The sequence below is a fragment of the Mauremys mutica genome, chromosome 13 (genome assembly GCF_020497125.1).
Source record: "Mauremys mutica isolate MM-2020 ecotype Southern chromosome 13, ASM2049712v1, whole genome shotgun sequence".
Lineage (NCBI taxonomy): Eukaryota > Metazoa > Chordata > Testudines > Geoemydidae > Mauremys > Mauremys mutica.
The window spans coordinates 20156945-20181709 of NC_059084.1; the positions used below are offsets into that span (position 1 = coordinate 20156945).

The 24765-nt window shown below is 41.8% G+C and overlaps 1 protein-coding gene across 2 annotated transcripts in view; it reads right to left on the reverse strand.

Moving 5' to 3' along the window:
• Nucleotides 1-24765, reverse strand: part of RPN2 (ribophorin II) — a 31573-nt gene that overhangs the window by 1311 nt on the left and 5497 nt on the right. The window contains exons 4-17 of one of the 2 annotated variants that reach the window (XM_044985759.1): nt 23188-23363; nt 21417-21492; nt 18471-18605; nt 16394-16570; nt 15780-15898; nt 14490-14595; nt 11521-11612; nt 10363-10477; nt 9399-9593; nt 8731-8817; nt 7990-8085; nt 6169-6244; nt 5236-5365; nt 1946-2027 (exon numbers count right to left, since the gene is read on the reverse strand). In XM_044985759.1, the coding sequence (XP_044841694.1) occupies nt 1976-2027; nt 5236-5365; nt 6169-6244; nt 7990-8085; nt 8731-8817; nt 9399-9593; nt 10363-10477; nt 11521-11612; nt 14490-14595; nt 15780-15898; nt 16394-16570; nt 18471-18605; nt 21417-21492; nt 23188-23363 (1632 nt within the window). In that variant the 3' untranslated portion in view covers nt 1946-1975. Of the gene's footprint in view, nt 1-1945; nt 2028-5235; nt 5366-6168; nt 6245-7989; nt 8086-8730; nt 8818-9398; nt 9594-10362; nt 10478-11520; nt 11613-14489; nt 14596-15779; nt 15899-16393; nt 16571-18470; nt 18606-21416; nt 21493-23187; nt 23364-24765 lie in introns of those variants that run through there. The other variant, XM_044985758.1, reaches the window with a different exon arrangement.

Consider the following 24765-nt stretch of genomic DNA (forward strand, 5'->3'; position numbering starts at 1 on the left):
ATTACAAATGTAAACAGGAATTTGTACTCACAAGTAACAGTGCTATGTTTTAAGGATACAGTTACCTGTGCCTGTACTTTTGTACATAAAATTTAGTCCCCTCTTTGAAAATTTGAATCCTGGGTCTTAGTTATGTGTGCCTAGAGCACTGGGTAGGTACAATTGTAGATATATTACAAAACAATCAAATAGAAGCTTGAGAGAGCTTTCATCAGTGTATTCTGCAATGGTTTCAATTCTATCAGATGCATGGTATTACAGTCTGATTCTCTCTCAACCCTGAAAGAATGCACAATGTAGGTGAAATGAAGGATATCACACATGCACAGAAACAAGAGAGGCATGCAGAAAGACAGGCAGCATGCTGGGCAGTCTGACCCCCACAGGACTATTGCATGATAAATGGGAACCTTCCCCACTCCAAATTAACAGCAGAAATGAAGGGCTTTATACTGGGAAAGTGATTGGGGAAATCTGAAAATGATTTCATATTCGGAAGGAACTGACTGCTGATGCAGGAAGCCAGGAAGGGATTTTCTTCCCATAGTGTTCTGGGAGTTTAATTTGTTTTTGTTTTTAAATGCATCTCCTTCCTCTGAAGCATCAAGGATGGCCATGGCTGAAGAGGGGACATCAGACATGGGGGCCAGGGCTCTGAGGTGGCATGGAGCATTCTCTCTTGAGGTGCCTGGCTGGTTTTGGCTCACATGCTCCAGGTCTTGCCGTGTGGGGTCAGGAAGGAATTTGGGTTTTTTTCACCTCTCTCTGTAGCGTGGAGGGCAAGTCACTTGCAAGATTATCTGACTAGATCTTATTTAATTATTTCCCTGCCATTACATAGGCCATGAGCACTGGTGCACCTTGGTTCTGCCTGTGGCACATAACAGTCTAGTCTCCCGTGGGCTGTAACGCTTTGGCCTAATTTGGGTTGTTGGGTTTAGTGTGTGGGTGCTGGGAGGTGTTGGCCTGTGATATACAGGCAGTCAGACTAGATGATGTAGCAGTCCCTTCTGGCCTTAAACTCTATGATGCCACAGTGGGAGCCATCAAATCTAGTCTGATTTGATACTTGGATAAATCACAGCTTGGGTCACAAGTCAAAAGAGGTGGGTGGTTTGGCCTTGCTTCTACTGGATATCTGATTACCCACTCCAGAAAGTCACACCCAGTTCACTCTGACTCACAGGCCTGGTCTACACTGGGGGTGGGAATCGATTTAAGACACCCAACTTCAGCTATGAGAATAGCGTCGCTGAAGTCGACGTATCTTAGATCGACTTCGAATTACTTACTTTGCATCCTCGTGGCGTGGGATTGACGGCCGCCGCTCCCCCATCGACTTTGTTTCCTCCTCTCGCCGAGCTGGAGTTCAGCAGTCGATGGGAGAGCGACCAGGGATCGATTTATTGAGTCTACACTACACGCAATAAATTGATCCCTGGTAGATCAATCAGGCAGGTAGTGTAGACGTACCCACAGTCTCTGGTAAAGATTCCCAGGAATGAAATAGCAGAAACAGTGCAGGTCAGGGCAAGTTTGTACCACTTTCACTATGCTCACCTCTAGACCACAATCTCCATTCACTGACCGGTATGAAAATCCCCTCCCCCACGCCAGGTTTCCGTGGTTAATTTAGCTTGTGTTTCATTGTTGTCTAGAATCCTTAGGCCCGCAACAAAAAGGATGCACGTGTGTTTTGTATGTGTCACATAAACTTAGGAGAGGGAAGGCTTCCTGCAGAAGACGTTTTCTCTTAATACACGTAGGTAATAGAACAACATCTAAAGACAGCTACAATTAAAAATAATACACCCCCAGCCCAGACTCAAAGCCGTACGTGACAGGTGGGAAAGTGGCTTCAGCTAAGATTTCTTTTGGCCGAGCAGCGAGCGATGAGAATGAAATGAAGTAGCCAGAATGCCTGGGAAAGGCAAATTCCAGAAGAGCCCTTACTTCTAGGAAGAGCAACCCCCTTTTACCGCAGCGTTCTATACTTTGCCAACCTACTGCTCTGTTCTGCAGCAATCCTGCCAAAAGGAGAGAGGGAAAAGATTCAGAGGGCAGCGAGGAGGAGAGCAGCCCGGCTCCAGGAACTGGAGCCGATGAAAGAAAAAGCAAAAAGCAAAACCAGGGCTTCCAGTACCTTCAATAAAGGCACGGGTGGGCCAGGCATTACTGCTGCTACCTCTCCTGTGCTGTCCACACCAGGAGAGAGGCTTTGACTCACAGTCTGTGTCAGGCAGCCACTGCTGACAGAGGCTAGCAACAAGGGTTACACTGGGCTGGCAGGAAGCCAACAAAATATGCCTTTTAGCAGCTTATTCTCATCTGAGAACCTGAAGGATGGGCCACCTCCACAGTTAGGTGGAAGTTCTATTTTAAAGTTGGCATTTTGGTAAAAACCCTTACGTGCCACAACCAATGAAACTGTATGGTTCAATCTGGAGAGGCTGTTCAGAGAGGTAGGGAGTAAGCCATCCCCCATTTATCTGCTAACAGAAGCCCTGGGAGAGCTGAACCAGTCAGAGATAAGCTTCAACGAAACTCCTTTGCCTGATTCTCCAGATTTCTTAATACGGACACTAACAATTTCTGGTTTTACTTTTACCATTTCTATTTATCGTCTTAGCAAGAAGCAAACTTCAGACGTACTAACAATTGAAATACAGGAATGAATGACAAAACACAGCTCCATCAGAAAAACACTCCTGCTAGAGAACTCTATGCAAAGGAGAGGGGAAATACCACACTGAGCATCCCAAGTATGGCTGGAAAATGCTGCTTTGAGAAGGGATTGAGTTCTGTTGATCTAGCTGATTATCTTTGCCCAGCTGCAGTATCTGAATACTGCTTAATTTTAAAGGTAATAAATCAGTATAAAGTTACTGAAAATACTATTTTTCTCTCGGGTTTTATGGTTCAGATTGCTTTGTAAAAAAACGTGTGAACATGCATGTGCAAACTCCTTCCAGGGGACCAACAAGAGCAAGGTAAGAGAAGAGAACAAGTTTGACTAGAAACGTGTCAAGGGGTAAGCCCAGTGGCCAGGCATTGCACTTGCAAGACAGGGATCAAAGCCTGAATCTTTAAATTAGACTCAAAATGACAGCAGCTGAGTGTGGCAACGGAGGGGACTTGAGGCTCTGAGGAAGAAAATGGCTGAGACTCACTCTGGAGTGATGCTGGGGTCAGGGAGCATCAACCTGACGGCAGCCTAAGTGCGTGTGTGTTTGAAAGATGACTTTGCAGTAGCGAGGTATGTACGAGAAGGATCTATGGATACTCTGATTAGAGGGCCAAGGATACATCTATGGGGTGATGGTAGCTAGCTAAGCTTTAGATTTATGTTCTTATAAAGGTTTGCTTCCACTAGGAAGGTTTGTGCTGATGGGTAAAGCCACAGGGAATGCTGACAGCAATTGTGCAGGCTAGGGAAGCTCTTGCATGGGGCATCAGGGAAGTAGCTGGTTACATGCTCACATCCCCAACTTCCTTGAGGAGTCTCATCTTTATAATAGTGGGGAAGGGAGGGAAATTCCACATGCACAGCAAGTTAGAACTTTAGTCTCATGGCTGATGTCTTTTAAAGGCCAATCCAACAGGAGTCTTTCCAGTGGCTTTAAGGGAACTGAATCAACCCTATACCAGTATAGGAAGTCAAAGCAACATCCCCTTTACCACAAAAGCATTTACCCAGTAAGTGGAGCTGTGGAAGGTTGGAACTTCAGAGTACCCTTATAATGAAAGTTACTGTACATGTTTGATACACCACGGAGTGAACACTCTTCAGAGCATGTGCTTTGTTGTAAGTACAGTTTTCCAAGGAAAGCCTTATGGCCTAGACTTTCAAACCTGGATACCTCAAATTAGGCTCCCAAGTCTGCATTTAGGCATCTAAATGAGCGGGCTGGCTCTCAAAAATGCTAAGCCACCAGCAGCTTCAGTGAAATCCATAGAATCATAGAAGTGTGGCGCCTAAAAGTGGACACAATTCTCCAGCTGAGGCCTCACCAATGCTGAATAGAGCTGTACAAATACCTCCCGTGTCTTACATATGACACTCCTGTTAATACAACTCAGAATGATATTAGCCCTTTTTTTGCAACTGCATTACATCGTTGGGTCATCTTCAATTTGTGATCCACTATAACTCCCTGATCCTTTTCAGCAGTACTACCGCTTAGCCAGTTATTCCTCATTTTGTAGTTGTACATTTGATTTTTCCTTCCTAAATGAAGTGTTCTGCACTTGTCTTTACTGAATTTCATCTTGTTGATTTCAGACCAATTCTCTAATTTGTCAAGGTCATTTTGAATTCTAATCCTGTCCTCCTAAGTGCTTGCGGCTTGGTGTCATTCACAAATTTTCTACACATACTGTCTACTCCATTATCCAAGCCATTAATGAAAATATTGACTAGTACCAGACAGGAGGGAGATCCACCCTGTGGGGCCCCACTAGATGCAGCTTCCCAGTTTGACAGAGAACCTTTGATAACTACTCTTTGAGTAGTCTCTCAATCAGTTTTGCACCCACCTTATATTTCATCTACACCACACTTCCCTAGTTTGCTTATGAGAATGTCATGTGGGACTGTGTCAAAAGCAATACTAAAAATCAAGATGTATCGAGTCTACTGCTCCCCCTTTTCACCAGGCTGGTAGCCCTGTCCAAGAAGGAAATTAGGTTGGTTTGGAATGATTTGTTCCTGACAAATCCATGCTGGCTATTCCTTATAACTATTATCCGCCATGCTTGCTGCTGGCTGTTCTGCACTTCTGAGAAACACTCCATTCATTTAGGTGCCTTAATATAGGCCCCAACTTGAAAAGTCTTGGCCTGTGACTTCAGGAAAACCCATGTTCTGTCAATGCCCAAGGAAAAGTCCACATTCCCTCTCTCAAAATTCAAAGTATTTGATCAATTCACTGCGCTGCTTTATAATCCACTCTTCTCAAAACCCCACAGCTGGTAATTATCCAGTGACAGCCACCCCCACTGCAAGCAGCTAGACTACTTGCTATTTAGCACTCCATTAGGTGTTTGTTTTGAAAATGGCCAATGGAACATGGCAGAGCTGCCTGTCTCTAAATAGAACAAGAACTGGAAACTAGTAACTTGGTATTCAGCACTGGATCGTTTACTGATGTCAAATCCTGTCAACATGGCCGCCTTCCTTCCCCCGGCTTTTTGGAAACCAGACCCTACAGTTACATCCACCTCCCTTCCTCTTACCTCTTTACTGCTTTCTGAGCCAACATTCTGTTGCCTGCCAGGAATGTGACACTACCCAAGATGGCCAGGTACTTCAGAGTCTGGAACATGTTAAGTTGAGTCCAATAGACATACATGAGCCCCAACATGGCTACAAAGAGACAAGACAGAAAGTCTCATTTCAAAGCAAGACCTTGGTTAAAACTGTTAATGGCATTAGATGGTTTAGAAGTAACTCATTGTGCTGCCACCCCTCAGCCTTGGATTCCAGTCTCTCTCTAGCTCCTTGGCCCAGGAGAACCAGAGAGACTCTGCAGTCAGTTCCATGGGAACAAGGGCCTTGTGCCATTGTCGTTGATGAAAGAGCAGCACTGGTGAGTTATGTCCAATTCTCTTCAAATGGAAGATTGGTGGATGCAATATGAAGGTTTGCGAGTGTTAGAGGAGAAGGATCTTCCAGGGTTCTGTGAGGGACCAAAAAACCAGTGAGACCTCAGAGCTCTCAGAGAAAACTAGGTCCCATCCACTCCTGACAAGGACAAGTTGGTTTACAGTGTGTGTGCGTGTGTATAAATAGACTCAAGGAGTATAGGGAGACCCCATAGGCCTTCATCCCCACTCCATGGCCACAACCCCCCCCCCCCATCTACCAAAGGGTGAATACAGAATAAAAATAGTGACCTTTGATATGAAGAGTGCTATTAAGTGTAGGTAAGTGGTGTGAAAGAGGAGCCTAGTATAATGACAGCTGTTATAAGCTGATGGACAAAACAGGTTTGTTTATCACCATATTAACAATTCTGAAAGGCTGAAAGGAAGAGGAAAACGAGAGAGAAACGTTATGCTATTAAGTCATTACAGTTAATAGGTTGTGAGTCCATTTATCATCAGAGTACATCTGTAAAGTCCATGTGGGAAGGAGGTCATACAAAGCAAAGAGCCTCTGGCACTTACCAGCATGACCCAGGTGAAAGATAATGGTGCTGGGAGCAAAGCTAAAATTGGAGATGTTGGCACCAATCTTTATCCACTGAAAGAAAAAATAAAACCCCAATCACAATGGATTTATTAGACATTAGCTTTTATTTGTCATCAGTTAACCACAAAGTTCTTCAACATGCCTTTCAAATTGGAGTCGCGTCAAATTCCTCATCAATTAAAATGATGGCAAAGACTGCAAAACCAACTTGTTTGTTACTGCTTGTCCACATGAGGAAACAGCCTGCAGTAGTTACTGTGGGAGAGCTACTGCAGAACAGCTATTCCACAATAGCTCCCCACACTGCACTAACAGTGTCTTTGTGTGGTTTAGCTTCAATTCACACCTGAGTTTATTTCACAATAGCTTCCCTGTGTAGAGAAGCCCTTAAACAGTGGCCAACCCAAGATCCCATCTACTTCTGCCAAGCTTTTAAGGCAGAAGACACTGCTCCTAGTTGCAACAACGAGTCTGTTTCTGATTTCATGAAAGCAGTCAGCTAGTATCTCTTTAAGAGTTAAATTCCAGCTACCTTGGAGTCTGCAGGATCTCACAAGTATTTTGCTAAACAAAGCCTCCAAACCCATCCTTCCCTCAGAAAAATCTGATTTGCCTTGAATTCATATGAATAAAACTGGTAACAGTGAACATAATGCTCTGTTACTGAACCCAGGATGAAACTAGCTACAGTTCTAGAAGAAATAAAAGGTTATGAATGACCATGTAATAATGTCAGTTTGAAGGGAGTAGAAGAGAAGATGAAAAGGAGACGCATCAATGAGGGAGTGCTGGCTAAGTCATCAACAAGTGCACCATGGATTCCCCAGCTCACTGGACACAGCTCTGTCTGATTGCCCCCAAGCCTTCAGAAGAGGAGAGGTTGCATGTATAATTTAACTTGATGAGCAGAGAGATTTTCAAGTATAGCAAGCAAATTCTAAAGTGGTGTTTAGTTGATGACAGGTGCTTGGCTGATGCTGTACATTTCAGCTCTGTCAATATGAACTCAAATGCTGATTAGGGCCACATGTGGGGATCAATCTGGTGGTCTCTCAGCCAAGTCCTTTAGCACGTGAATCAACATCACAAAAAATTGCCATGCAGTTTGGTATGACTGCCTTTGTTCTGGAAGAATCTAAAGCTGGAACAGCAGGGGCAACTGAGGTCAGAACTGAGAATGTCAGCAGAGCCATGTAGGAGAAGCTTATACTGTACAATGCCTCATCCTAATCAGTGCTCTTAGTTTTCTAACTGGAGCATAAATTCAACAAAACAATTTAGGGACATGGAGTTAGAACTGAAGCTAGTCCAACTCTTTGCACATAGATTGGGCCCTGAGTAGCTCCATTAATTTGCTTGTAATGTTCCATTTCCATAATGCCCTGCCTTGTTAACATCAGGCTCTAAGGTCTGGAGAGAAGCTGTATCAGCCAATAAGTAATGCTGATGAGTGAGGCAAGGATTCCTCTAGTCACCTGATAGCCTCTCATTTGATGTCTGGGAATCAAAACTGCACTTCTACCAAGACTAAGGGGCTTTATTACATTTTCTTTAACCTGTTCAGTGCCTTAAGATGATTTGCTGGAAGTCCAGCACAGAATGAAACAGAACCAGAGAGTTATCTGAGTTAGAAGGGACCTCTAGGAAGACGCTGTTCTTCCCTCTGTATCACAGCAAGACTGGCTTAATTACTCCTAACCAGAGTGTAGGTAAGAGGTGTGGCTGTCGTTGTTTACTGTGCTAGTTTTGGGTTGTAGGGCAGCAGAGAAATTCTATATGGAATCTATTCAACTTACCAGAATGAAGAGCAAAAACAGCGGGGAGAGGATCAAGGCTGTGAATGTGTTGGACACCACTGTAGGAGGCCTCTTCTCAGGTTCCCTGAACAGGTGCTGTAGAGAGAAGTCCCTTTAGAAGCACTTCACAAGATTAGTTTCACCTCAACAGGTGGACCAGTTTCTGTCCCAGCCATAGGTCCCACACACTAATTTTGATTGGGGCGGCTCCTTTAAGTATCAAAGGCCCAGTCCACGCCTTTCTTGTGAAAGTGTCTCCCCCTCCCAAATGTAATCCCTTGCTTTCTTGCAATGTCAAATTTTCCTTGTAGACTGTAAACCAGGGAATCTCTGGCTACTCAGCATGCATTATGGATGCTTCTCCATGAGCTGACATGGAGGGAGAGGTAGCGGGAGAGATCTTTAGGAGCTGGAAGCTTTCTTTGGTCTCCATTTGTTGAAGCATAGAAAGTATGATCTCTAATGAGACAGAGTGTGTTCCCACTGCTCAGATATGGATCTCCTCAATGATGGCACAATATTTTGCACTGGGACGCAAAGTTTATTTCTGCCCACTGATAGGTAATGCAACCCCAAACTCCCTATCCACCAAGAAGTTATTTTTGTTTTCCTCTGATGGGCATCACTAACATGGTGAAGATGCTCTCGTATGGAAGGCTACTTTTTAAGACTGTCACTGATAAGGGTAAAAGTGAAATATTCTATCAAAAACAGAAATCATTCCCATCTTTTGAGCTGTACCTGGATTTCTGGCTTGGGAATGAAAAGCTTCTTTGACTGGACTGTGGATGGAGCCTCTTCCTCTGGGAATTTGATAACGACATCAGCCTGAAATGGAATTGAACAAAATTACAAAGCCATGACCCTGGTGTATGACTTATAAAGGCTATTACACCCTCCTTCCCCCACAGAGACAGATTCCCCAACATAATGAAGGCATTAAAGACGACTAAGCAATTCAGCCACACTACAATGAACAACTCACCACACAGACCTACTGAATTGCATTTTAAACTGATATTTCCTATTCTGAACAGGGAAGGGAATGCCCTTCATTTAGCACTATGCAGCTGGATAGGTTCAAATCCCAGCTGGTACACACAAGATACTTCCAGGGCCAGCTTGTTTCTGAGCCTATGCCCAGTCAGTACAGGACAGATCTCAGAGAGCCTGTTCCATGGCTGCTCATCCATGACACACAGAGCTGAAAAGTCATTCTAGTCATGCTTTTGCACTGATTCCAATTTTTTTTTTTTTAAACAAAGAGTCTACATATGCCATAAAAGGAAGCAAGATCAGCCACACAGAACTACAGCTTTTGTCTCTTTATTCTTCTAGGGTTCTATTATTGCTTCTCACTACACTGTCAGTGATCCCACAACCATGTCACTGCACAGTTGGCAACATACCACATTCCACAGGATTGGATTTTCCAGAGTGGCATCTCCAATTATCAAGTAAAGGGTGTAGGTACCAGAGGCAGAATCAAACTCTGTCTTTCTCTCAGCAGTGTCCAGTTCAAACTTGTACACATTCTTGCTGTCTGGTTCTGCGACAAACACCACCTCCTGCCCAGTCTTTGGGTTGTGAAGACGGACAAATGTCTGAGAAGGAAAGTGATAATGGCTTTATACTTATGGAGAGATTTTCATCACAGGAAGAAATCTTGGTTTTGACACAATGAGGCAGGCAAGTATTCATATTTTAGAGATGGGGAAACTGAGGCACATGGTGGCAAGTGATTTACCTACAGTTAGTGACTCAGCAGCAGAGCTAGAAATAGAATTCAGGAGTACTGACTACTGGATACCTTACTGAATCACTTGAGCACAATCCTTCCCACAGTAGCCACACTAATACAGGAACCAGCGCAGTCCACAAAGTCTCTTGGGTGCTGGGCATTTCCTGCTGTGGCTGCAATGAGCTCTACTTGCAATGTATTACTATCATCACATGCCTGGTCTATGGACCACGAGGTTGCTACATCAAATGCAACCTTAGGCGTAAGAGTTTCAGGGAACATTCTGTATCCAAGGTAGAAATGCACTTTTACAGCACTTTTACAGCACTTCCTCCACTCTGTATTTGTTTCTCTAAATAAGCCATGAAGTAAAGCTTAGTAGAGGCTTATTTAAAATGTAACAAAAAAAAGTAAGTGAACTGGATTCACTCCGTTCAGATCCAATCTTCTTTCCCTCCCTTTTGGGCGCACAAAGTATTTATCTACAATTTTCTCATCACAATTCGTTTCAAAACACAGACAATAAGATGGTTTTCAAAGCCTAAGAAAGCTTTTCAAAGAGCAACTGCTGCCTAAGATGCCTCAAGAGGCAGCATCCAGATGACAGGATAACTACATAAATTCATCCTGACCTGGTGAGGGATGAGCTCAGCTCCACTGTTCACATCCACCAGCTGGAAGGACAAGGCAAAATTCTGATGGCTGTCAGCTGTGAATGATCCTTTGGCTTTGGCTGGATAAGCTACCCTAAGGAGGAGGTGGGGGAATAAAACAAGATTAGAGGTGGTTTTCCAACAGAGGGTTTGGAGTGACTGACATGTAAGTCTGGCTAACACTGTCACGATTTACTCATGGGAGACTTACTGTAGATTACTTGATAAAACAGACCATCAGCTCAGAGAATTAAAATGCCTCTCTGTTCCAGCACTGCCCTCCCACAAAACGGAGGTGGAAAAAAGTAATGATTTAGCATGATTTATTTCTGCAAGCTATTTGCGTATATTAAGGAGAAAATATTGGATTTAAAGAAACCCCACAAAAACTGATTTCTAGTTAGAGCTGGGCAAATAATGGATTTCTTAATTGGTGGCAGTTCAAAAAAACCCCTGAAAACTAAATTTCCAGTAAAGTGAAAAGTCAAAAAAATTTGCTTTGGGTTGAGTGAAATTATTTGTTTGACCAGAAACAAAATGTTTCATTTGCATTTTAAAAAAATTAAATTGAAGAAAAATTCAAAATGAAAATTTACCACCCTCAACTCAAACATTTTGTTTTGAAAATGTCAAAACAAGATGTTTTAACTTTCAGAATTTTTTGGCTGAAAACTGAGTTTTCACAAAACACAATTTCGCCCAATCTGCATTTTTCCCTGAAAATAAAGTTTCAGCTGACAAGTTTCACCCAGCTCTATTTGCAGTAGTGTGACCTTACACCACACATTCATCTTAGAGGTTACTCTAAATGAAATCTGCCAATACCATGAGGACGTAAGCAATTATTTTAACTACTTATATCTGCTAACTTGAGCACTGCCAATATGAAGTAGCTGCATGGAAGTAACTGAGGGCGGCTACAGGGCTTGTCTAGCTTCTGTCAAAAAAAAAGCCACTTTTCCCCAATGAGCTCTCAAGGATTTGTGAGTTGAAAGGAGAAGGCACAGATACACTTCCGATGACATTTAGATACAAAAGACTACTTGAGCTTCCATAGCAGCAGATCAGGAGGTACTGAACAGCGGCCTTGGCTCAATACTGCCATTTGCCAGTGCCTCTCACACACTATTGCCTTACCTTGTGGTTTTTGGTGCAATGCTTTGATCCTTATCCACAGTAGAAAGATCCACGTTTGTAATGCCAACTTCTGTGGAGACCTTTACTTTCAACTGCAGCCAAGCATAAGAGGGAAATTAACAGTACACCCACACACGCAAAGTTCATGCCAACATTTTCCTTTAGAAGTCTAGAAATCCCCCTTACTCCCAGATGCCTAAGAGATAATCAAGAACAAGTCTGAAGTACCCCTTTTGCCAGAATTTGGGGGTGGGGTGGAGACTGATCATTCATTTAGAATATACTCCCATACCAACCCCCGCACCCATACGCCAACAATCCAGACCTCACACTGAGATCAGTAAAGTACAGCTTGTCTATTATGGTCAGGTACCTGACCCTTTTTAGATAATTTTTTCACATCTTAGCTCATAGAGAGCAGCGTAGGAAGATGGTTCAAGCAACTAGATCCTGCTATTACGTTTTTTAAAAATTAATGGAAACTATGTATGTCACTCTGCTCGCAGTTTTTAAAAATACATTTCTACTTTTCTCAGTTCCTATTAATATCTAGCTAACAAGTCTGACTGTAACCTGCTATATTTTTCTTGACTTAGACTTTCTGCACAATCTCTTACCGCCAGGCAAAACCAAAGGACTCACAAATGCTACTGGCCTCTACTTCAATTTAGCAAATTCTCCTTTATGATTAGAGTCAAGTTATTATTTGTATTGCAGTGGTCCCAAGGAGTCCCAGTCATGGGCCAGGACACTGCTGTGCTAGGTGCTGTACAAACAGGACAGCCCCTGCCCCAAGAGTTGACAATCCAAGTAATCAATCAAATCACGTGGGATTTACTTCCAGCTTCCTCCCAATCATAAATAGTTGCTGCAGAGTATAGCTTTTAATTGGCACATTTGTTCTCCTCACATAAGAATGGCCACACTGGGTCTGAGCACTGGGTCCACCTAGCCCAGTATCCTGTCTTCCAGCAATGGCCAATACAAAGTGCTTCAGAGGGAATGAACAGAACAGGCAATTACTGAGTGATCCATCCCGTCGTCCAGTCCTAGCTTCTGGCAGTCACAGGCTAGGGACACTCAGAGTATGGAGTTGTAACCCTGACCATGTTGGCTAATAGCTGTTGATGGACCTATCCTCCATGAACTTATATAATGCTTTTTTTAACCCTGTTATAATTTTGGCCTTCACACCATCTTAAAACAGCATTCCTTAGAGAGTTAAAATCTATTCATTGCCAAGATGTTTTCCGATCATGTACTATGGTTTGTTACTGTAGGGTTGCTCCGAGTTCCAGACCCGAGGATTTCTCTTACACAAAGAACTTTATTTGCAATGTTCAAAGCGAAAAAGAGGTAGGTTAGATTTTGGCCCTGCCAATCTTGACTCTGTCCCTTTACAACTGAGAATTAGAGATTTCAAAACAGATGTTACCCATAAGATTTCGTCTCGTTAATGGATCCTGCCCCAAACTAACCAGAGAACAGAACTTCATTAGTTCTAGGACAGGAACAAGGGAAGTGAGAATCTGATCCATTTCCAGTTTTAAGGGCAACTGAGAACACCTCAGTGCCATTCCATGAAGCTCCCTTTACTGACTATTACACACAAGCCCATCTCACAAATATTTTAATGCCAGGAAATGCAGTCTTTCCACATGGAGTAATAACCCTGCAGTTTAGCTCATTACAGTCAAAAACTACTATGCATTAGGGACAATTAATGGTAATGACAGCCTCCGAACACACAGCTCCCCCACAGCCCTCCCCACTATCAATGAGTCTTATTATTAGGAGACGATCACACAAAGCCATGGGCATTAATGCATTCCCCCTGGCGCCACATGCCTCGAGAGAGTTTAAGCAAGACCATCAATCCCTTCCTGACACTCTAAGTGCAATTATTACTACAATTACAATGCCAATTTGATAAGCATGGCAGAGGCCAGCACTTGTAAATAAGTGTCTTCCTCCCCCCATTCTGTGCTGACTGAACTGTAAAATTTTAAATGCTAATTTTTTCATTAGCGGCAACTGAGGGCAAAAAGTTACCCCCCAGAATACACATCACTTGAGGAGAGTGACAATTGTTCCCAACTGTCACCAATGCAGTGACTTTGTGAATGAAATGTTCTCCCTGGAGCAAATCTGGGGAAAAAGTAGAATCCCAAACATTTATTCGACTAATAGGCAGTGGGCGACTGTTCTACTAGCAGAGGTGCGTTTGAACAAGCGCTTTTTAATTTGCACCCACAACTTGACTCTCTGTCTTGCTCTGACACGAACATCAATGTCTACCTATTTTCAAGATGGAAGGAAAATAAGTTTGACTGTAGAGTATGTACAAAGACATTAAAAATCAACTGTTTAATTTTCATGTTGTATAAGAAACTGTGTAACATGGCTCTTTAACCACATCCTGAAGTTTATGGACTCAAATTCTGAATAGCTTGGAGAACCAATATTTCTAGTGAGTTCTTCCATCACTTCACACTAATGGATGTTATGCAAACAGTTGCTTTACATCACCAATGTTACTAATCTTTGTTCTGTATTTGATGTATATATATTACCTACTAAGTGATTAATAATCAGTAAAATTAATTGATCCCCTCCAGATCTAGCTTCTGATCCTGAGGTAGCCATAACAATAATAATACAGCCTAAGCGTTCGGTACTTTTCATCAGCAGATTTCCAGCCACTTTACGGCCATTTTACACATAGGGAAACAAACAGGCGAAGCGACTTGCCCCAAGGTCAGAGCTAGGAATTCACACTCCTCCGTCCCCCCAGTCTCCTGACTCCCAATCCCATGCTCAACCCCTTAGGCTAAATCAAAGTCTGCTGCTTTGCAGAAGATTGTGATAGCAAACATTCAGTACAATGGGCCAGATCTTCATATGGGATACATTAAAAGTAATTCCATTGAAAAACCCTTACAATTAGACAGGAATCAAAACACACCCACCTCAACTTTGTTTGCAATTAATCGACTGTCACCATCGACGCTGATGGAGAAATCATAATATCCACTGGCAGGTTTGGCATTCATGAAGTTCAGCTCAAAGATGTCTCTGTGACAACAAGAGCAGAGATATAAAGAAAGAAAGAAAAAACACACTCTACAATATCCATATAGGAAACTAATAAATAGGAAACTTGTGCAACTATACAGAAATGAAAGACTCCAAAGAGCAGGGTATACTAGATTTTCCTCTACTACAGCTTACAAGTATCTGAGAGAAGCAGCATATACAAATTGAAAAATATTAGCATGAATTCAGCATTTCTGGTTAAGAAGAGACTTTAACCCTTCCAAAAATATCTTCTACATTTAAGTCTGATATTTTCTAGGTACACTACATCATAGTTTTATTACAGCATTTTTTCTGGTAGACAAAGACTTATGAGATGCTCTCTATCTACAGCAACTGCAATGGTTAACAGTCATGAGCAAAAGAACAGTAAGTTTATAGCAGAGTGGATTTACACAATAAAATGCAGGGCAGGAATGATAATTTCTTTTGAAGGTGGGGCAACTTCATCTCACCCTTGCAAACTCTTGCTGGATCAGTCTGAACTGACAGATTATGGCAGTAACCCCAAACATGTGGTTGTTTAGGGCACCATATGTGGCTCGTTAAGTCCACATCTAAGGTGCAAGTCTGATGTCAGAACAAATATAGTTATGATAAGCATATACCACACTATCCAAAATAAGTAAGGCAGCCCTAAGCATACAGATCAGCCCTGTCAAAATCATTCTTCATCCATCCAAGGAGTTAGGGAAAGAGGAGAAACACCATATGTTCCCTCCCAGCAGTCAGAAATATTTTTGGGTGGGGAGAATTGTATCAGTAGGGAAATGACATGTTGCAACGATTCAGTATCATTACTAAAGAGCACTCAAAGTCACTACACTCACCAATAAATCACTATGGTGCCTTGAAAGCAGCAAAGAGTCTTGTAGCACCTTATAGACTAACAGTCAGATGCAGGCCGACGAAGTGGGTATTCACCCACGAAAGCTCATGCTCCAAAATGTCTGTTAGTCTATAAGGTGCCACAAGACTCTTTTCTGCTTTTACAGATCCAGACTAACACGGCTACCCCACTGATACTATGGTGCCTCGAGTATTCCATCATTCAACAAGCATTTCTTTCTTATGAGAGGCAGAGAAGAGGGGGAATAATCCACTGCTTTTATAACAGAGGTTGTTGCGTTATGTCAAACAGTAGAAACAGGTTTGTTCCTTACTCTGAAATGGCAAACGGCATCTGGTGAAGGACAGTGGCTTTGGTAGACGCAGACTTGGCATGGTCTAACTTCACAGCAGCTTGAGTCAGTGGCTGTGACATGACATTGGTCACTTGCAGCTAGAAAAAGAAAAAAAGTGATTAGTAAGAGTGAGATCCACGTTTCTAGGAAGGCTACCCAACAAGGGAGCTAATTATTGGAAGACGGAGAAGCATCCAAAGACAACTCACTTGTAGGAATCCCCTGCCCTCTACTACTATTCCCCAGGATTTGACTGCCAAACATGTCAAGTTTGAAACACAGCATCCTCAGTCTACCTAGTTCCTTATGATGCCTTCATATCGTGATGAGAAACATTATTAATTCTCCTAATAAAAGCAATTATGCTGAGCACTGTGGTGCTTTTTGTGGTAGTGTCTCTGCTTAGTCCCCAGTACACAGGGGTCCATAAGACTCAATTCCTAAATCCACATTCAATGCCTAGGTGAAATAAGTATGCACTTGAGCCCTGGTGCCAGAAGTGAAAGGCGCTATCCAACACACTAAGCCATCTCATCCCCGCAACACTGCAGATTGAGCCAAGATTATGGACAAATTCAGATCTAGGAGCTCACCCTGAGTATGGGTTGATGATGAGACACGGCTGCTGGCCCATCAGGGACAACGATGACGGGCAAGTGGTAGCGGTTTTGGGATAAAGAACCTGCAGCACAAGCCACGCTGAAGGCCTCAGAGAGTGTCTCAAAGTTCTTCTTGCTAAAAATTGCATTCATCAACTGGATTATCTGATCCTGAAACAAAGAGGAACCAATGATGTGTTAGCCAAACATGGGGGGTGGCAGAGAAGGAAGGAGAGGGAGGACTGCTTCCCCCAACATTTGAGAAGGGACTAGCCTAACAAAGTGCTAAAAACCTTCTTGTGCAGGAGCAGAAGCCTTGACTAATACTCCTGTGATTTTACCTTAGATCTCTCTGCAGATATGACTGGCAAAATAGTTTCATTCAAATACAAATACAGTACCCAAACAGCCGCAAGATTTATGTTTCTTGTATTGTAAATTCATTTTGTTTAAACTATTATTAGGTCAGCCCTGTAACAATGGAAGGTTAGTTACCTGTACTTCGACTGGGTTGAACCTTAGGATTCTTGTTCTTGGGTCTAGCGTTCCCAGCACAAGACAGGAGGATGAAGCCCAAATTAATACAGAATCTTTAGAATTCCTGTTTGTTTCAAACTATAAGCCTACCCCCGTGATGTAAGCACAGGCATTGGGGCCAACTTCAGGTATGAAATGGCATGGTACTCAAAGCCAATAAGAGGCCTGTATAAACAGCTCATATCCCAGAGAGTCCATCCAATATCCGAGGAACAGATACAGTTCATTTATCATTACAAAACCAGACCAAAACCACCCACCACTGTCACCTCCTAAACAATCTCCTTTTAGTTTTCTCAAACACATTTAAGTTCTTCTAGGTTGCTCAGTTTCCACTGATGTTTCATTTTTCCCTGTGTTTGCATCTACTGATGGTCAATGGACTAGACACCCCAACTGAAGGCACCCCGATGGAAGCATCAGATCCTCTATTATGTGTCAGCCTCACGAAGTGCTCTTCAACAGAACAGAGCATCTTGCAGGATCGGGACTTAATCATCAACAGATACACTGGTTTAACACCATGAAAACTGTAAGGGGAGTTGTTTTAAATATTATAAACCCACTAAACTTTAAAATAACTTGGGCAGCTTTCTGAAAAGGAGGTATTTTCCCCATTCAGTTAAAAAGTCATCCAACAAAAGAGCTCCTGACAGTCTGATTTAGAATCAACGCTAAACAATTTTCTCTAATTGGACCAATTTATTTTTTTCTGTCTTGGGACTCTGACAGTCTGAAATGTGCAACTGTGTTCACCAGAACCTGTGTCAAAAGCGACATCCAAATTACTCCAGCATCAAGTCTACGTGGCAGCAGCATGGAAAAGGGCCAAGAATGAACTCAGATTCCGTACACAGGCTTCATTCTTAACCCCCTCCATTGCTGCTATTACCTGAATGATGCACCAAGTGGCTCAGCATAGCTTCTTTTTTCAGGTCCTTACATAAAACAGGTTATAATGGTACACTGAGGTTCAGTGAACTTTACCCTAAAAGACACTAAGTAAATGATCCTGTAGAGGGCTCGCAATAATGATTTCTATTAGGGCTGTCCATTAGTTGCAGTTAACTCACGCGATTAACTCAAAAAAATTAATTGCGGTTAACCCACTGTTAAGCAACAGAATCCCTATTGAAATGTATTAAATACTTTTGTATGTTATTCTACATTTTTCAAATATATTGACTTCAATTACAATACAGAATACAAAATGTACAGTGCTCACTTTATATTATTTTTTATTACAAATATTTGCACTGTAAAAATGATAGTTTTTTTCAATTCATCTCATACAATTTCTATTGCGAAAGTGCAACTTACAAATGTAGATTTTTTTTGGTTACATAACTGCACTCAAAAACAAAACAGTGTAAAACTTTAAAACCTACAAATCCTTGCTATGGGTCAATTCCTGCTCTCAGATATACATGCTGCTTACACCTTTTAATGATCTCCAGATACAATAATTAATGTTCTTTCACAAGTGTTTTTTACCAGCTATTACACCCTCTGGATCATAGGATCTGGTACATACCTCCTTCATCGCTGGCTCTGTACCCACATGGTCTGACAGGCTGTATGTAGCAGCAACAAATAATGCAGTAGTCTCAAGTCCTTCTTCAAACTGCAGATATACCCCACCTAGGTCATCCAAGCGGGCAACAAGGTCCTGGCAGCAACGAGTGAGAAAAATTGTATGAAAGGTAAACACAAGTACCACTGACAGCAGAACTACTTGGATTAATTCCATCTATTGGGCATACGTTCATGGAGTATTTGTACTGGGATCACTATGAGAATTTTCTCTATTGTAATCTGAACAACCTTTATAGCTATGAAAATATCCAAAAAACAAGGCCTGGTAGTAATGAGGGACTTTAACTACCCAGACATCTATTGGAAAACTAGTAGGGCAAAATAAAAAATGTCCAGTAAGTTCTTGGAATGTACTGGGGAGAACTTTTCATTTCTGAAGGCAGAGGAAGTAACTAGATGGACAGTCGTTTTAGACATGATTGTAACTAACTGGGAGGAACTGGTTGCAAATCTGAAGGTCGAAGGTATTTTGGGTGAAAGCGATCATGTAATGAGATTTCAAAAAGATTCTAAGAAAAGGAAGGAGTGAGAGCAGCAGAGCAAGGCCAAAGCAGACTTTAGACTCAGAACTGGTAGGTAAGGTGCCCTGGGAAGAAAATCTAATGGAAAGGAGAGCTACTGTTTCTCAAAGAGACAATATTAAAAGGCACAACAGCAAACTCTCTCAATGAGAAGAAAAGATAGGAATTGTAAGAGGTCAATATGGCTCCATTAGGAGCTCTTTAATAACCTGAATATTAAAAGGATTCCTACAAAAAAATTGAAACATGGACCAATTGCTAAGGGTGAAGATGAAAACATCTAGGGACAAAATTAGAAAGGCTAAGATATAAAAGGGACATAAAAGGCAAGAAGAAGAGGTTCTTTAAATACATTAGGAACAAAAGAAAGACAAAGGGAAGTGAGGGTCCTCTACTTAGCAGGGAAGGAGAGCTAATAATGGACAACATCAAGTAGTCATTTAATGCCTATTCTGCATCACTCTTCACTAAAAGGTAAACTGTGGCTCAACGTAATTACTATTAACAATAAAGGGGAAGGAACATAAGCCAAAATAGGAAAAACAGGGTTAAAGAATATTTAGATAAGTTAGATGTATTCAAGTTGGCAGGGCCTGATGAAATTCATCCTTGGGTACTTAAGAAAGTAGCTGAAACAATCTTGGAATGATTGCAATTATCTTTGAGAACTCATGGTGGACAGGTGAGCTCCCCAGGGACTGGAGAAAGACAAACATAGTTCCTCTCTTTAGAAGGGGGAACAAAGAGGACCCAAAGAATTACAGATCAGTCAGACTAACTTTGATACCTGAAAAGATACTGGAACAAATTATTAAGCAATCAATTTGTATGCACCAAGAGGATAATAGGGTTATAAGTAATAGCCAACATGGATTTGTCAAGAATAAATCATGCCAAAGCAACCTAATTTCTTTCTTTGACAGGGTTACTGGCCTGGTGGATGGGGGAGAGAGAGAAGCAGTAGACAGGACATATCTTGATTTTAGTAAGGTTTTTGACACAGTCCCACATGACATTCTCATAAGCATACTAGGGAACTATTGTCTAGATTAAATAGCTATAAGGTGAGTCACAACTGGTTGAAAGACCATACTCAAAATGGGGTTTTACAGGGGGGTCAGTTTTTCATTAATGACTTGGATGATGAGAGTGGAGAGTACACTTATAAAATCTGCACATGACACTAAGCTGTGAGAAGTTGCAAGCACTTTGGAGGACAGGACTAGAATTCAAAACAACGTTGACAAACTGGAGAATTGGTCTGAAATCAACAAGATGAAATTAAATAAAGACAAGTGCAAAGTATTACACTTAGGAAAGAAAAATCAACTGCACAACTACAAAATAAGGAATAACTGGCTAGGTGGTAGTACTGCTGAAAAGGATCTGGGGGTTATAGTGAATCAAAAATTGAATATGAACCAACAAAGTAACGCAGTTGCAAAAAGGGCTAATATTCTGGGTTGTATTAACAAGAATGTGGTATGTAAGACATGGGAGGTGTTTCTACAGCTTTATTTGGCATTGGTGAGGCCTCAGCTGGAGCACTGTGTCCAATTCTGGGCACCATACTATAAGAAAGAGGTGGACAAATTGGAGAGTGTGTAGAGGAGAGCAACAAATGTGATAAAAAGTTTAGAAAACCTAATCTATGAGGAAAGGTTAAAAAAGGGGTCATGTTTAGTCTTGAGGAAAGAAGACTGAGTGGGGGCTTGAAAACAGTCTTCAAATATGTTAAGGGCTGTTAGAAACAGCAGAATGATCAATTGTTCTCCATGTCCACTGAAGGTAGTACAAGTAGTAATGGGCTAAATCTGCAGCAAGGGAGATTTAGGTTAGATACCAGAAAAAACTTTCTTATTATAGGGATAGGTAAGCAGTGGAATAGGTGTCCAAAGCAGGCTGGGGAATCCCCGACATTGGAGGTTTTTAAAGAAAAAGTTAGACAAATACCTATCAGGGATGGTCTAATATACTTGGTCCTGCCTCAATCAACATAGTGAGCTGGACCAGATGATGTCTTAAGATCCATTCCAGTCCTACATTAAGACTCTGTGAAAATACTCTAGTATCATTGTTTTGGAAAAAAAACAGAAGTAGTAAATAAAGGTATTAATTGGCTTGAACCACCACTAGTAATTTTCTGGGTTTAATGTGAATTTAAGATCACCTTTGTTAGATCTAGAACCCACATACTTGTTCAATCTTATTCACAGGGAAGAATTCTGCTTTGAAAGGAGTTTTCGAACAAACTCCAACACTGCAGGAAAGGGAGGGAGTTAGCCAATGCTGCATTCTAAAACAATCTTTCAGAGCTTTTCTAAAGACCGTCTCGCTTTACTCTCAAATTGCCAAGTTACTACCTCTATCTCCTCCACAATGCCACTCAGGTCTGCCTGCTGGGACAAGTAGGATGCCGTCTGTAACGCCTGAATGGTTCTGGAACAATAAAAAAATCAAAGCAGGGATGAGCAAGTAGTGTGTGATTTTATCAGTTTAAAAGCGTAACATCGTTAAAACCAAAGCAATTACACAGTTTGAATTATAACTGAAATGGAAAACAGAGGCAGTTAGTACATTCTGTCAGTCGATTTGTGGAGGTGGGGGGTTCTCAGGGGGCAACAGAAACCTGAAGAGGTACACGGAAAACTGAATATTTAATTTCAGCTATGTCAAGTAAAGGGACACTATTGGGCTAAGGAAAATGCATGTATATATAAAAAAATACTGCACTTGCATTACTGATAAAACCATAAGTCAAATTTTTTGCATTTTAGTGCTTAAGGATTTTCAGAGACGATGAGAATCCAGAAGTCCCATTGACTTTGATAGCAGTTGTGCCTGCCCAACACTTGTGAAAAGGAGAACACCCCTATAAGTCCCTAAATATGGATTTAGGGGCTGATATTAGGAACTTATGTTTGAAAGTCTGGGCCCTAGATTATTCAAAGTAAATTACAGTGTGACAAATGGATCACTCTCAAGGTGTAATAGTTTTCACAACTCCCTCTTCCCTTTTTTAAGATGTTCAGGTCGCTAGTTTCTTGCTACCGCTTATCTGTACTACACAAAATTACTTAGCGTATTTTTCAAAATGAGCAGAAAATTGCTTAGAGTTGGGTGTGGGAAAAGGAATGGATGTAATTACAAGCAAAGTATACAACAATTAGGTCAAGACTCTCAATCAAATGTACTATTCTGGCAGGATGTTTAACAGTAAATGTCCATTCTGTTCATGATCTACAAGTCTGTTCACTGGCAAAGTAAGTGCTTATTACATATAGGATATGGTTTTCTTGAGTACATCTCCTACCTAATAAGCAAACTAAAAAACTGATTGACATATGAGTGTCACAAACAAACAAACAAACTGAAGTTACAATACTGGCAGGACAGAGCTTCTTATTTAGAGCCTCAGCTGGATGCTCAAAACAGAGAAATTGCTCTTGCAGAGCACACCTTATGAGATAAAACTGTCAAATGACTGCCAATCAGTACAGGTAACTTCAGAGGTCTGAGCTATCAACGGGCCCAATACTACAATCTCCTGACAGGCTCAGCTCCCATCGTCTTTCAGTGGGAGTTGAGGGTCTTAGCACTTATAAAGCTTCCTCTCTTCTTCCGAACAGCTCCATTCTCTTTCCAAGCTTATCAACTCGAATAAAGCTATTAACAAATTCTTCGGATGCTAAATATCACAATGCTTGTGCCACCAGACAAAGGATTCCCTCCCTCCCCCACAAATTAGATCGCTCTTGACCTGTGAGCAATGGATTGAGGCAGAACACAAGCCAGATTCTCCAGAAATCAAAACAAATGAACTTTTACTTTCTAAAAAAGCCAGTCAGTTTCTTCTAAGGTCATTGTTCTTAAAAACTGGTTTGCAAAACCTGAAGGTGAACAATTAAGGGAGGAGAGCATATTTTCACCTGCTCATTTACAAGCATTTTATTCTCCCAAGCAGTAGACATTGGAGTGGATAGAAGTCACCACTGGAAATGCAGTGTCTAATTCACTAAATCTGCATTATAAGAAAACCATACATATGCAAGTGCCCTTCACTTCAAAGAAAACCATCTTTACAAAGGATGAATATGTAGCTGATTGAATTGTTTTATTTTTTGCAAAACTTACGCCAGGACATTCTCTTCCTTGCTAAGACGAGAAGTGAGGGCACTAAGTGCTTCCTGGGATGCTAGAGGAAGCCCAAAGCCACTCAGGGCTCCGACAGCGTGGAAGATCTGGTTGACTGAGGAATCCTCACTGACAGCTGCAAGAAGCAGCTCTCCGGTCTCATTTGAAATGGCAACCTGAGACAGGACACACAGAAAACGTAAGACCATGTTTAAATGAATCTGTCCTTAAGAATGAAAGGGTGCTCAGCATTTGACCTAAGAATGGGCAGAATCTGGTAGGGGAAAAAGGTCCTCTGTCATTTGTTATCTTTTAGGTTAAATAATAAAAAAACAAAAACAAAAAAACTTATTTGTATTGCAGTGGCACCCAGGTGCCCCAGTCAAAGACCAGACCCCATTGTGGTAGGTGCTGTACACAGAACAAAAACATGGTCCTTGTCCCTAAAAGCTAATAAAGTATAATACGGCCAGTTTTAGTGAGTCCTACCAAAAAGATCGTGGCTCCTTCTTTTTTGGCTATACAATAACTCACCAAGAGGGGCCCGAACAACATGAGGACCACCTCCCACCCCAAAAGAGGCTGGCTCTGCCTCAGATACCATATCAGCTATCTGTTCATGCAGGCAGTTTGCTTGGTCAAGGCATTAGGGGTGGAGGGTGAGGTGGCAACCTTCACAACCCTGAGATCCTCTGACACCAGGAATGATACGGAGGGGAATTTATGTTGATAAAAGGGGGTGACTGTCCAGGGGCAGAAGGGATATCTGCAGGATAACCACCAGTGTTGCCACGTGGCATAAGGATACAGAGTAACTGGATAGTGAGGGAGGGCTGTATAGCAATAGGAGTAGCTGTATACTCAGGTTTGGGTTGTACCTGAATTTTGAACATATTGAGGAACATTTTGTAACAAGATACATACATAACTTAGCAATCAAGTGGTCTTATGCAAGCATGTGTGTTGTGACAGTCTTTAATTATACGACCACATACTGCTTTTCTACAGGGTCCACTGCTGCATTCAGTACACAGGATGGACACACAAGGGGGCAGAATTAAGGTTGCATGCATCACTCTAAATCTGGCATTTTCTAACTTTAGGTTTCAAAATCAAGCAGCCAATGTTATTTTAATGTAGTTTTTGTATGTACAAATTACAAAGGCCTCAAAGCTGTGCCCCTGCCTGAAAATGCTGATAGTGCTGAGGTACAAAGAAACCCCCATATTGCTCTCTGCCTTATTAAAAATCAAGGTGAGGTGAAGGAGGTAAATTTTTGTCCAAATGTTCAAAATTGTTCAGGATCAAAATACTTGTTTATATATCAACTTCTACTTCCCCCTACTGTTAGTATGCTGCAAGGTGGCTATGTTTTTGTCGTATTTTATATGTATGGTTTATTAAATGCCTTGGGATCCTCTAGGAAAAGGTGATTTTATATTAGTCTTTATCCTAAAGCAGTGGTTCTCAAACTAGGGCTGCTGTTTGTTCAGGGAAAGCCCCTGGAGGGACTGCCCTTCCTGCAGCCCCCGTTAGCCTGGAGCGGCAAATCGCGGCCAGTGGGAGCCACGATCAGCC